This window comes from Erinaceus europaeus, chromosome 17 (assembly GCF_950295315.1).
Source record: "Erinaceus europaeus chromosome 17, mEriEur2.1, whole genome shotgun sequence".
NCBI lineage: Eukaryota > Metazoa > Chordata > Mammalia > Eulipotyphla > Erinaceidae > Erinaceus > Erinaceus europaeus.
This window is the reverse complement of record NC_080178.1, coordinates 81,526,554-81,540,579: the sequence shown is the minus strand read 5'-3', so window position 1 is coordinate 81,540,579 and position 14,026 is coordinate 81,526,554. Positions and strand designations below refer to the sequence as shown.

At 44.9% G+C, this 14,026-nt stretch overlaps 2 protein-coding genes across 4 annotated transcripts in view; one reads left to right on the top strand and one right to left on the bottom strand.

Moving 5' to 3' along the window:
- DENND2B (DENN domain containing 2B) overlaps positions 1 to 14,026 on the bottom strand; it is a 221,588-nt gene that overhangs the window by 190,663 nt on the left and 16,899 nt on the right. The window lies entirely within an intron of this gene.
- On the top strand, positions 7,988 to 8,777 carry LOC132533933 (small ubiquitin-related modifier 2-like). The gene has a single exon (XM_060177201.1). It carries the CDS (start codon positions 8,094 to 8,096, stop codon positions 8,379 to 8,381), a length of 288 nt encoding a protein of 95 aa, XP_060033184.1. The 5' UTR covers positions 7,988 to 8,093; the 3' UTR covers positions 8,382 to 8,777.

Genomic DNA, 14,026 nt, shown 5'->3' with positions numbered 1-14,026 from the left:
TAAATATAGTCTTGAATCTAAACTCCACTGATATTAGTACTAATATTGGTACTGGCCAAATATTTATTAGAGAAACCTACACTGAAGATGCTTTGGGACACTGATCCTGGCGCTGGCTCTGTGATACCACCACTCACCAGCCTCACAAGATTCTCATTCTTCTATTTTAGAAAGACAGGAGGGTGGAGGTAGATAGCATAATGGTTATGCAAAGAGACTCCAAAATCCCAGGTTCAATCCCCTGCACCATCATAAGCCAGAGCTAAGCAGTGCTTTGATAAGAAGAAGAAGAAGGAGAAGATGAATAGGAAGAAGAAGAAAGAAAGAAAGAAAGAAAGAAAGAAAGAAAGAAAGAAAGAAAGAAAGAAAGGAGAGAGAGAAGAAAGGAAGACAGGAAGAGAAGAGAGATACCTCAGCACCATTGCCTCAGTCATAGAGCTCACCAGTGACATATGTGATGCCCCCACCTGGTACTAAGGCTGCAACTCAGGTTTTCATATATGGGAAGGTGTGTGCCGTACTGGGTGAGCTATCTCTTGACCCCTTGAAATATTTTGATACCATTCATTCATTCGCTCATTGCAATGCCAAGACCTCACACCATACCACTGTTTCAGAACTGATTTTTCCAGTCATAGAACTCAGAAAGCTCTCCCACCCACGGAGACACCCCCTGCACTGCTCATGGTGCTCCCACGTGGCACCAGTGCTCAAAGCCATGTCCTCTGGCATGGCGAGGCACACACGGCACCAGGTGAACTATCGCCAGGACCCTTAAATGCTATTCCTTTGCCACCAGGACTACTGCTGTGGCTTGGCACCTGCACAATAGATCTACCATTCTCAGTGGATACTCTCCTTTTTCTGACAAAGACATAACAAAACTACAGAAGGAAAGAGAAAGAGACGCCTGCAGGTGGGGATCAGGGGCTCGAACCTGGGTCTTCATGCACGGAGTATGTGCCAGGTATGCCGCTGCCTGGCCACCTTGAATGCTAGTCTTACTGTTTGTTTATGCACTCACGCACAATCCAGGCCGGTGAGATTCAGATAAAGAAACTTCATTAAGGGGGCAAGGTGGTGGCCCACCTGGCTCAGTGCACATAGCACTAAGTGCAAGGACTCACTGAAGATCCAGATTCAAGCCCGCGGCTCCTCATCTTCAGGGAGTCGCTTCACAAGTGGTGAAGCAGGGCTGCAGGTGTCTCTCTTTCTCTCTCCCTCCCTATCTCCCCCTTCTCTCTCAATTTCTGTGTGTCCTAGCCAGTAAAATGGAAGAAATGGCCACCAGGAGCAGTGGATTTGTAGTGCCAGTGCTGAGCCCCAGTGATAAACCTGGAGGAAAAAAAAAAATTAATTTCATGACTTCAAGTAAAGAAAGAGGGAGAGGCATCAGAACATCTGCAGGTGCCACAACACCCCCATGTGGTGCCAAGGCTTCAGCCTAGCAGCCTGCACACCTGACCCAAGTGAGGTATCCCTCAGACCCCTGACATGTTATTTTTGAGTGGTATCTGCATTAATCTAATAGGCCAGCTATAGGGACCAGAAGACATTTACCTGGTAGAATACACACGTTACCGTCCGTGAGGGCCTGGGAAGAGCCCCTGGCCTCCACATGGGAGTGGGGAAACAGGGGAAGCATCAGGGGAAGCGTCACAAGTGGTGGCACGATGTCTTCTCTCTGTCTCTCTCTCTCTATTTCTCACCCCTCTCTCTCTATCTAACTCTCTATCAAAAACAAAAAAGTTGTGGATGCTGCCGTGACACCAACCTGACTTCCCTGGGCAGACGCCCTCACCCCTGTATCCTGGAGCCTCCCCTCCCCAGAGCCCTGCCCCACTAGGGAAAGACAGAGACAGGCTGGGGGTGTGGGTCCACCTGCCAACACCCATGTCCAGCAGAGAAGCAGTTACAGAAGCCAGAACTCCCACCTTCTGCTCCCCATAAAGATCTCTAGTCCATCTTCCCAGAGGGATAAGGAATAGGGAGGCTTCCAATGGGGGGGAGGGGTGTGGGATGTGAAACCCTGGTGGTGGGAATTGTACCCCCTCTTATCCTCCAATCTTGTCAATCATCATTAAATCACTAATTTAAAAAAAAAAAAAGCAGTGGAATCTTGCAGGTGCTGAGCCCTATCAATAACTCTAGTGGGAAATTTTTAAAAAATGAAGAAGAAGCCGTGGTCCAGGAGGTGACACAGTGATAAAGCTTTGGACTCTCAAGCATGAGGTCCTGAGTTCGATCCCCGGCAGCACATGTGCCAAAGTGATGTGTGGTTCTTTCTCTCTCCTCCTGTCTTTTATTTATTTATTATTTCTCATTAATAAATAAATAAAATCTAAAAAAAGCCAACTATGAATAAGGTGGTCCACAAAAATAAGCTGCATGCAGTCTTGCTAATAATTGCATCCTCAATATGGGATGATCTCACTCTCAGCCCGAAGTTGAAAAACAAGATTAGAAAAGAAAACACAAGTCGAACCTGAAATGGAATTGGAGTATTACACCAAAGTAAAAGACTCTGGGGTGGGTGTGTGGGGAGAATACAGGTCCATGAAAGATGATGAAGGACATAGTGGGGGTTGTATTGCTAAATGGGAATCTGGGGAATGTTATGCATGTACAAACTATTGTATTTACTGTTGAATGTAAAACATTAATTCCCCAATAAAGAAATAAATTATTAAACAAAAAAATAATAATAATTGCATCCTCTGTGCCTAATACAGTGCTTAACGTAAAAGTATTCATAGTGAATGCATGCCATCTAAACTGATGATAAAGTAAATAAAAATACTCCCCATAAAGCTCCAACCGTATAGAACCATGTGACTTACAAATAACAGAGTGAAACAACAGCTTTAGGAAGGATACTAAAAACAAACAAACAAAAAAAGAGCAAGGGGTAATTAACCTGCTGACCACAGTCACATTCAGAAGTGGACAGAGGAATGTGGTATATTTGGTGCCAATGTAGGGGTCTCAGAGGTATGTTTTCTCATGCCCTCAGTATTCAGTCCTCTCTACACAGAGCCAAGGCAAGATCTGAGCATAAACATCCTGGCTCTGGTCTGGACAGTATGGATGCTGTTGCTTTCATTCTCTCTTATACATCCCTCCCCCAAGCCATTTCCTCTTCACTGCCTTCTGTCTGTCTAGGGAAAAGTTCCTCGTCAGAGAAGCAGTGGCTTCAGGTCTCGTTCTGTGGAGAGTACAACACACACTGATCACATGGTCATATTCCATATAGACGTCTGATATTTTAGCTCTGAGGAACTTACGATTCAACTGTGTTATCTACCAAAATAGCGCTTGTCGTCACAGAGGTGGGCTTGACTTCCTTTTGCTATTTTAGATTTGGCCTGGCAAGTGATTTGGTTTTCCTTTCCTTTCCTTTCTTTTTTTTTTTCCCTCTGAGATACAAAGGGCTTAAGATTTACAAGGACATGTATTGTAGGTTTCCTGGTCGAGTACTCATGGAGCCATTATTTCCTCCCAGGTATCCTGCCTGTAACACTACATGTGCTCCATAAAGGAACACTTCCTTCCAGATTACCAGGTTCTCTGCAGCAGGCATGGGGAAAACAGTTGTTCCATGTGAACTAAGTTTTATAGGCCTTAGACTAGGGAGATAACACGGTGATTATGAACAAAGACCTTCCTACCTGAGGCATCAAAGGTTCCAGGTTCAATCCCCAGCACCACCAGGAGCCAGAGTTTAACAGTACTCTGGTACTAAGCAAGTTAATAATGTTTTGCAAGTCCTGTTTTTCCACATGTCCTCCTTCTCTTCTTAAATTTTTAAGTCTTCTTAATGTTATTTATTTGTTATTGGGTAGAGACAGAGAAACTGAGAGAGAGGAAGAACGAGAGGGAGAGAGACAGAGACATCTGCAGGCAGCCCTGCTTCACCACTCGAGACTCTTTCCCTCTGCAGGCGGGACCAGGGCCTTGAACCTAGTCCTTGCGCACTGGAATGTGTGCACTCAACCAGGTGCGCCATTACCCGGCCTCTTCATTTTTTTTAAGCAGAAACCATGTTCTAGTGGCTGGAGATAGCTCACCCAGCAAAGCACACACTTCCCCACGGCCCCAGCTACCTTATGAAAGCACCGTGAGAAGAGTTCGCAGGCGGTGGAGGGATGCTGTGGTGTTTCTTTCTCCTGCTGCTCTGTCTCTTCCCCTCTATCTGGAAAGAAGGAAAAAGCAGGTCAGCTAGGAGTCCTGGAATCACAGGGGTGAAACCCCAGCAAAGCCCCAGCATCCAAAAATTTTTTTTAAAATTTAAAAAGTTAAAAAAAAAAATAGTAGTCGTATGCTTTGCTTAAACAGCTAACCTTAAATGTCAAAGATGGAAACTCCCATAAAATATTGTTAAAGATTTAATATTTACTATTCATTGTTTATTAATGAGAGAGATATTAATGGGGATATTCCTCCACTCGTGCTGACGGCTCTATCTTAGCCGACTGGGCTTCAGCGAATGACCTCTCCCTATTAATACGATCCCAAACAGCCAGGCTCTTTTCACAGTGCTAGATGGAATAAAGACTCCTCACCCGACCTGTGCTGGATTAGCACAGTCAACGGCCAAGCCTTTCCCGCTACGAGACAAGTTCTCAAGATCTACCTGCACAGTCATCACCGCCCAGCTATCATCCACATTGGTCTCCAGCTCCAACTGATTCTGTGCTCGGAGAAACTAAGATGGAACTTTCGGAAAGCAAACTGGTGTCTGTTCAGTGATCTTACCAACAAATCTATTCCGCAATTCCAATTAACTCTATCCCCTCTGAAGATTCCTACAGGCGCTTCCGCCAAGCCATCTACAAAGCAGCTTCCCAAGCCATTCCTTGTGGGAGACGTGCTAACTATACGCCTTGTCTTGATGCTGAATGCGAGCAACTACTAAAGCAGTATGATGAGTCGGGCGACCCAGATGTGGCTGACCATCTCATTGCCTCCCTGGATGCAGCACGCCAAGCCCGCTGGATACAACTCACGGAAAGTCTGAACTTCACCCACTCAAGTAGGAAGGCCTGGAAGCTTCTTCACAGACTGGGTGCCGGTAGCCAACCCCCTCCCGTCTCCCATCCTCCCGTATCTCCAAACTCAGTGGCCAGTCACCTAACTCAAGTTGGACGTGCTAAGATCGACCCAGTCTGGAAAAGAGAAATTTCCCATGAGTGGTCATCCCACTTCCGGTTATCTTGTCCATCTCCAAAACTCTCTCCCTTTACACTGTCTGAACTGGAAGACGCTTTGAAGAGGGTTAAACCAGGAACAGCTGCTGGCTATGATAACATCACCCCAGAACTCATTCTTAACCTGGGTCCCACGGCAAAGAAGTGGCTCGCTTCATTCCTGTCCCACATCTTGGAATCTGAGTCTATGCCCAAAGTTTGGCATCGCGCGAAGATTATAGCGGTTTTGAAACCAAAGAAAGACCCAACACTGGCCGCCAGCTATAGACCAATTTCTCTCCTCTCCGTGTGTTACAAACTCCTTGAGAGGCTGCTTCTGTCACGTATTTCTCATCTTACAGAGAAATTCCTATCACCCGCCCAAGCTGGTTTCCGCCCAGGAAGATCTACCTGCGAACAAGCCCTGGCCCTCTCAACTTACATTGAAAATGAATTCCAGAAGAATTTAAAGATGGGTGCTGTCTTTGTTGATCTCACAGCAGCCTACGACACGGTCTGGCACCGTGGTCTCCTAGTCAAGATCTCAAGATGCCTGCCTCTATGGGTGGCCAACACTATATCGTTTCTTCTCCAAAACAGAAGATTCTGGGTGCATCTGGGTGACAAGTCTAGCAGATGGAGACCTGTCTCAAGTGGCCTCCCCCAGGGCTCTGTTCTGGCTCCTACGCTATTTAATATTTACATCAATGACCTCCCAGACACTTCTTCAAGGAAGTTCATCTACACCAATGACATCTGCTGTGCAACTCAGGCATCCAAGTTCGACATCCTCGAGGAAACACTCACGAAAGACATGTCTCTGATATCTGATTACTGTAAAAAATGGCGACTAATCCCTAGCACTGCAAAAACGGTATCATCTGTTTTCCATCTACACCATGCCTCGGCCTCGCGTGAGCTTAATGTGCAGCTTGGCGGTACGAGAATCCGGCATGAAGCCCAGCCAGTCTATCTTGGCGTTACTCTCGATCGCACTCTGTCATTTCACAAACATCTCATAAAAACTGCAGCAAAGGTGGGCGCGAGGAATAACATCATTGCTAGACTGGCCAGCTCCTCATGGGGCGCGAGCGCTTCCACACTACGATCATCATCTCTGGCATTATGCTATTCCACTGCAGAATACTGTGCCCCAGGATGGTTCCGTAGCCCCCATGTCCACTTGGTCGATTCCAAATTATATTCCTCCATGAGGATCATTTCTGGAACCATCCGTTCCACCCCGGTTCCGTGGCTGCCAGTTCTTAGCAGCATCGCCCCGCCAGATATTCGTCGGGATGCGGCATCATCTAAGTTCATTTCCCACGTCTACGCTTGACCGGACCTGCCAATATACGCGGATATCTTCACCCACCCTGTCCAACGCTTGACGTCTCGTCACCCAATCTGGTCCCCTATGCCTACACTGAACTTCTCTGTTCCAGTCTCTTGGAAACAGAGCTGGCAATCAGCTGAGGTAAAGCACAAACACCTCATCACAGACCCCTGCAAGCGTCAACCCGGCTTTGTGACCTAGCACGTTATGATCGGGCCTTCCTCAATCGCTATCGAACAGGCCATGGCCGGTGCGCCGCTATGTTCCATCGCTGGGGAGCCAGAGACGACCCGAACTGCCCCTGCGGCTCCAGACAGACTATGACCCACATAGTCAATGACTGCCACCTCTCCAGATTCAAAGGAGGTCTCGAAACTTTACATCAGGCTCAACCTGACGCTGTTGACTGGCTACAGAAGAAGGGAAAACGCTAGAAGAAGAAAGAGAGATCCAGAGCATTCATACCACACATGCTAAATATTTTTATTTATTTATTGTTGGAAAGAGACATAGAGAAATTGAGAGAAGGGGAGATAGAGACACCTGCAGCCCTGTTTCACCATTTGTGAAGCTTTCCCCCTGCAGGTGGAGACGGGGGACTCAAACCTGGGTCCTTGCACACTGTAATATGTGAGCTCAACCAGATGCGCTACCACCCAGCCCCCCTAATAAAAATCATTATTAAGTAGTAATCCAAAAACTGGACGAGCACTATTTAGAGACATAGGTTCAAAGTGAAAGGTTGGAAGACAACCATCAAAGCTCATGGGCCACAGAGAAGGCAGGACAGTGGACCCAGGGCCTCAGAAGGAGGAGGGGGAGCAGCAAAGGGAATGTGAGCATACGAGCCTCTTAATTATTATTATTTGTTCGTTTGTTTTTAACCAGAGCACTGTTCAGCTCTGGCTTATGGTGGTGCCGAGGACTGAACCCGGGACTCTGGAGCCTCAGGCATGAGAGTCTCTTTACATAACCACTATGCTGTGTACCCCACCCGGGATAGAAGTCTCCATGGTGGAACAGGATGGTGTATTGGTGGAAGGTACTAACAATTATGTAGAAATGCACCCCCAGGGGTCAGGCGGTAGCACAGTAGGTTAAGCGCAGGCAGACCGGCTTAAGGATCCCAGTTCGAGCCCCCGGCTCCCCACCTTCAGGGGGGTCGCTTCAGAGGCAGTGAAATAGGTCTGCAGGTGTCTGTCTTTCTTTCCCCTTCTTTGTCTTCCCCTCCTCTCTCCATTTCTCTCTATCCTATTCAACAATGACGGCATCAACAATAACAATAACTACAACAAGGATAAAACAACAAGGACAACAAAAGGGGAAAAATAGCCTCCAGGAGCAGTGGATTAATGGTGCAGGCACCAAGCCCCAGCGATAACCCTGGAGACAAAAAAAAAAAAAAAAAAAAAAAAAAGCACATCCATGACAACAATTTTATAAATTAATAATGTGATACTGAAGTTAAAAACATAAGAAGAGGCCGCTCCTGGTGCCGCTTGTGTGCTGGTTTGGTGCGGACCTGGTACCTCTTTTGTGAAGCGGCAAGTGAGGAGACCCCGGCGTTCGCCATGGCCGACGAAAAGCCCAAGGAAGGAGTCAAGACTGAGAACAACGACCATATTAATCTGAAGGTGGCGGGTCAGGATGGTTCGGTGGTGCAGTTTAAGATTAAGAGGCAGACACCACTTAGTAAACTAATGAAAGCCTATTGTGAACGACAGGGATTGTCAATGAGGCAGATCAGATTCCGATTTGACGGGCAGCCAGTCAATGAAACAGATACACCTGCACAGTTGGAAATGGAGGGTAAAGATACAATTGATGTGTTCCAGCAGCAGACAGGAGGTGTCTCCTAAAAAGGGAGCCTGCTTCTTTACTCCAGAGCTCTGTTCCTCCAGACCAAGAAGACATTCTCAATTAGAAAACCGCAATTTGGTTCCACCACATCCTGACTACTACAGTCTAGTTTTTCTCTATTCTTTCATTTTCCCCTTCCCCATTCCTTTATTGTACATAAAGTAACTGGTGTATGTGCACAAGCATATTGCATTTTTTTAACTCAATGGCCAATGGTATGTTTTGATTGACATCAAATGGAGATGGGATGGGGAAAATATTGGTTCTGTGAAAATACCCCCTTTCTCCATTAGTGGCATGCTCATTCAGCTCTTATCTTTATATTCCAGTAAGTTATTTTGCTCTCAATGTTTAACAAAAAGAACAACATAAAAATTCTTGCATACCTTGTTTGATTGGAGAATCTTAATGTTTTTCATTTATCATTGTAAAACTAAGGACAATTTTATAACTTTTTTGTACGTAGCTGTTACATGTAGGGCAATCTGTCTTTAAGTAGGGGTAAATTACTCTAAAAGAAATGAATCCTAGATAGTTTTCCCTTCAAGTCAAGCGTCTTGTTGTTTAAATAAACTTCTTGTTTAAAATGAAAAAAAAAAAACATAAGAAGAATACTATTTGATCTCATTGTCTATTCTACTCTCTCTAGATTTGAGTAGAATCACATTTTTAAAGTACCATGGAAGTTTCTTTTCTTTTTTGCCTCCAGGGTTATTGCTGGGGTTCAGTGCCTGCACTACGAATCTACTGCTCCTGGAGGCCAATTTTTTTCCCCTTTTGTTGCCCTTGTTGTCCATCGTGGTTGTTATTATTATTGTTGTGGTGGTTGTTGGATAGGACAGAGAGAAATGGAGAGAGGAGGGGAAGACAGAGAGAGAGGGGGAGAAAGACAGACACCTGCAGACCTGCTTCACCACCTGTGAAGCAACTCCCCTGCAGGTGGGGAGCCGGCAGCTCCGACCAGGTTCCTTAACCCCGTCCTTGCACTTTGCACCACGCGCACTCAACCCACTGCGCTACCGACCAGCCCCCCCCCTTTTTTAAGACTTTATTTATTTATTTATTTATTTATTTATTTATTTATTTATTTATTTATGAGAAAAATAGGACAGAGGAAGAAGCAGATATCATTCTGGTACATGTGCTGCCAGGGATCAAACTCAGGACCTCATGCTTGAGAGTCCAGTGCTTTATCCATTGCGCCACCTCCTGGACCACAGAAAGTTTTCCTTTAAACTCTAGACCTTGGACCACTTTTGACATAAAACTCAGATCTGTAGTCTCCAGAAGCCCAGTGTGCCTAAGAAGTAGCCATCAGGAATACCAAGGGATGATGACCTGGCTACTCCTGTCCAAGCCCCCAAAAGGCAAATGGAGTTGGCATTTCTAGGGATGCTACAAAGTCATCAGTCAGTAAGGCGTAGTAGTGTGAACTAGGTAAGAAGCGCCTAAATCTGGTAGTCCTTCAGACTCCTCTAAGAGGCTTGTCAGAAACACAGAGACTTGGCCCAGTCCCAGACCAGCTAAATTATCTCATAGGCTATCTACTGAACTAAACTGATTCTAGAATCTTTACTTTGTCCTAGAAGGAAATTTTTTACTTAGTTCCTTCTTTTGTAGGGTGATGATTGTTGCTTCTCGTACAGTCTTCCAGAGATATTCAAAGGGGGAACTTCCAGCATTACTTATTTGTGTATAATGAATTTGGGGAAGGAGAGGTTCATAGCAGGGGGATTGCTTCACGAGCGGTGAAGCAGGTCTTCAGGTGTCTGTCTTTCTCTCCCCCCTCTCTATCTTCCCCTCCTCTCTCCATTTCTCTCTATCCTAACAATGACGACATCAATAACAACAACAATAATAACTACAACAACAAAACAACAAGGGCAACAAAAGGGAAAATAAATAAATATAAAAATTTTTAAAAAAAGAAAGCAAGCAATGTTGATCAACATACAGATCTGGTTGTAAAACACCTTGTCTGGGAACCAGGCAATGATGCACGTGCTTAGAGCACGCTACATGCAAAAGGATTTGGGTTCAAGACACTTCACAAGCGATGAGTGATGAAGCAGGCCTGCAGGTATCTATTTTCCTCTCTCCCCTTCTCTATTTCCCCCTCCCCTTTCAATTTCTCTCTATCCTATCAAATAAAATAGAAAGAAAAGAAAAATGGCCACTGGGAGTGGTAGATTTACAGTGCTGGCACCAAGTCCCAGCAAATAACTCTAGTGACAATGAAGAGGAGAAAGAGAATATCACATCTGTCAGTAAATAACTTCCTGATTTGCATGTTTTTCTCAAACAATCCTTCTAATGAACAGTTTCTTCTGTTACTGTGTTGACTGACAATAAAAAGCTATCGGAAATTATATATATGGTCACTTTTTCCCCCAGAGCTCTGGCTTATAATAGTGCTGGGGATTAAACCTGGGACCTTTCTGTCTCAGACATGAGATTCTTTTTGCATAACCATTATGCTGTCTTCCCAGCCCTCTGGCATAAATATATACAAAGACAGTAGACATTTTCCCCTCAGAACTTGAAATTTTCCTGTTTGAGGGCTGAGTCGTAGCACACCCAGTAGAGTATACAAATCACCATTCATAAGTGCCCAGGTTCAAACCCCCGGTCCCCAGCTGCAGAGGGGAAGCTTCATGCAACAGTACTGCAGCTCGCACCCCCCCCTCTCTTTCTTGCTCTCTCTCACTCACTCACTCTCTCTTGCTTCCTCTCTCTCTCTCTCTCTTTCTCTCTTGCGTGTGCGCGTGCGCGCGCACTCTATCATTTAAAATTTTTTTTAATTATCTGTATTTATTTATTGGATAGAGACAGTCAGAAATTGAGAGGGAAGGGGGAGATAGAGAGGGTGAGAGACAGAGAGACGCCTGCAGCTCTGCTTCACCACTGGTGAAGCTCCCCCTGCAGGTGGGGACTGCGGGCTCCTACCTGGGTCCTTGTGCGTTGTAACATGCCTCAACCAGGTGCACCACCATCCGGCCCCTCTCTCAATTTTTTTTTTAAAAGTTATTATTTATTGGACAGAAATAGAGAAAAGAGGCAATAAGATGGGGGGAGTTCTCTCTCTCTCTCTCTATCTATCTATCTTCCCCCTCCCTCTCAATTTTTTCTGTTTCTATCAACCAAAGAAAAAAAAGGCCACCAAGAGTGGTGGATTTGTTCTGCAGACACCAGACACCAGCACTCTGGTGACAACTTAAAAAATATTTTTACAGGGAGTCGGGCGGTAGCGCAGCGGGTTAAGCGCAGGTGGCGCAAAGCGCAAGGACCGGCATAAGGATCCTGGTTCGAGCCCCACCCCGCTCCCCACATGCAGGGGAGTCGCTTCACAGGTGGTGAAGCAGGTCTGCAGGTGTCTGTCTTTCTCTCCCCCCTGTCTTCCCCTCCTCTCTCCATTTCTCTCTGTCCTGTCCAACAGCGACAACATCAGTAATAACTACAACAATAGCTACAACAATAAAACCAACAAGGGCAACAAAAAGGAATAAATAAATATTAAAAAAAAATTTTAATATTTTTACAGAAATTTTTCTATTGGAATAAGAGAAATATTTTATTTATATCTATAGACTTTAAGAGGGAAATCTACTATTCCAGGTAATTAGATGCAGAGTTATTAATAAAGACCTTAACAATCATATAAGGTACACATTCATTTTGTCAAGATGGTAAACATCATTTGCATTTCAGTGATTATCATTTTCTTAGGTGTTATAATTGGAATTTTAATAAAATCACAAATAAGTCATTAGCTTGTTAAACTATTTAAGGAGTGACTGTACTGAATTTCTTCATTCATCCCCTTTATCACAGCAGAATTTATTTCCTTCCCTGAGCACCATGAAATGCCTTTCAGTATCCCCTTCCCAAAGTTATGAAAGTCACCATGCATAAAGGCAAGGTTCCTTTTCTACAATCAGCTTACAAAGCTGTGCAATCTGACCCGGGTTTGTTTTGTTCTGCTCTGCAGTGTTGTTCAGGGCTTTGTCTCAAGTGCAAAGTCATTATTTATTTTCAGATGGTATCAGCACTTTTGAACCCTTGTCTCTGTGATTTGGTTGGCATTAGTCTAACAGGAACTACAGGTGGGGGAGGCTATCATGGCCTTCAGTAGACAAATTCAATGTTCAGATCCGATTTTCTGTTTGACCTAATTAATTTTTTAATTTGAAACATTAGCTATCAATCTTTGTCCCAGTGACTTCAGTCTTGACACCAGAATCTCTAAAGATAAGGCATATCTATAACTGAAGAAGACTCAACGAAAACCTCTAGTAACGTGTGTGATCACTCGTCCCTGAAAAACTCTAAATTATAGACTGGAGTTGAGGGGCAGAGGTTTAGTTTAAAGATGGCCAAATCTATATGCTTAGTGAATTCAAATAACAATACAGAAATAACAATGTTCAGGAGCCCAGCAGATGACTCACGCAGCAGAGAGCACACGTCACCCTGTGTGAGGACCTAGGCCACCCATGGGAGCACCTGCAGAAGTGGAGTTTCTCTATGTGTCTCTCTCTCCCTATGTCTCTCTGCCTCTCACCCTCGACCTAAAGGGAAGGAAAGGAATAAACTACTCTCCAGGGGTGGTGGAGTCACGCAGGCACTGATACCCACTGATAACCCTGGTAACAAAAAAAAACTCGACAAAATGATATATGCTTAAGGAATGTGTGTTCAGATAGTAAGTTGTGAGATTATTTGCATGAACATCGTATATTCATAATTACAACCTTGAAAATGTAACATCAGCAAAGTGGGGTGACATCGTGCCACCTACACTATCTTGTTATTTGTCATGCTCGATGACATGGTCAGCACACTGAAGACAGAAGGCAGTTCCCTCAAGCTTCTGGGAGGTCAAGTTCTTGACAGATTTACATCTATTTTTTTTTAATTGGATAGATACAGAAATTGAGGGGAGAGGGGGAGGTAGAGGGGTGGGAGAGACAGACAGACACCTGCACCCCTACTTCAATACTCATGAAGCTTCCCCCTGAAGTTGGGGGTCAGGGGCTTGAAGCTGGGTCCCTGTGCACGATAGTGCGTGTGCGCCTAAGCAGGGGAGCCAACGCTCGGCCCTCGTTATCTTACACCCCCTCTTCTTTGTTCTCTTTTCTTTTAGGATGACGAGCTCTCCCTTCTGTCCTTAGTTCCTTCCTCCTGAGAATCTAGTCCCTCAGTCAGCTTTCAATTCAGCTTTAGACAATGTCAAGGAAAAAGAATCTCTTATAAAAAGAACTGAAGTTGACTGACAGAATAAAACCAAACTGTAAGATGCTAAAGAAATTGACAACAATGAGTACAAATATCTTCCCAATAGTGAGTAGTGTTAAGCAATCCTTTTACTTATTCTAATAGTTGAGAGCCTCACTATCTAAGAACAGGGGCCAGGTGGTGGCACACTTGGCTAGACCCACATGTCACCATGCTCAAGGATGCTGGGGGGCACTTCACCAGAGGTGAAGCAGGGCTGCAGGTGCCTATCTTTCTCTCTCTGTCTTTACCTCCCCTTCCCTCTCAATTTCTCTATGTCTTCTTGTCAAATAAAAATAAACTAGAAAGAAAAAGGGGGAAATGGACACCAGGAGTGGTAGATTCATAGTGCCAGCACCAAGCCCCAGCA

Coding starts and splice junctions, on each gene's coding strand:
- LOC132533933 (XM_060177201.1), top strand. CDS start 8,094: ATGGCCGACGAAAAGCCCAAGGAAGGAGTCAAGACTGAGAACAACGAC.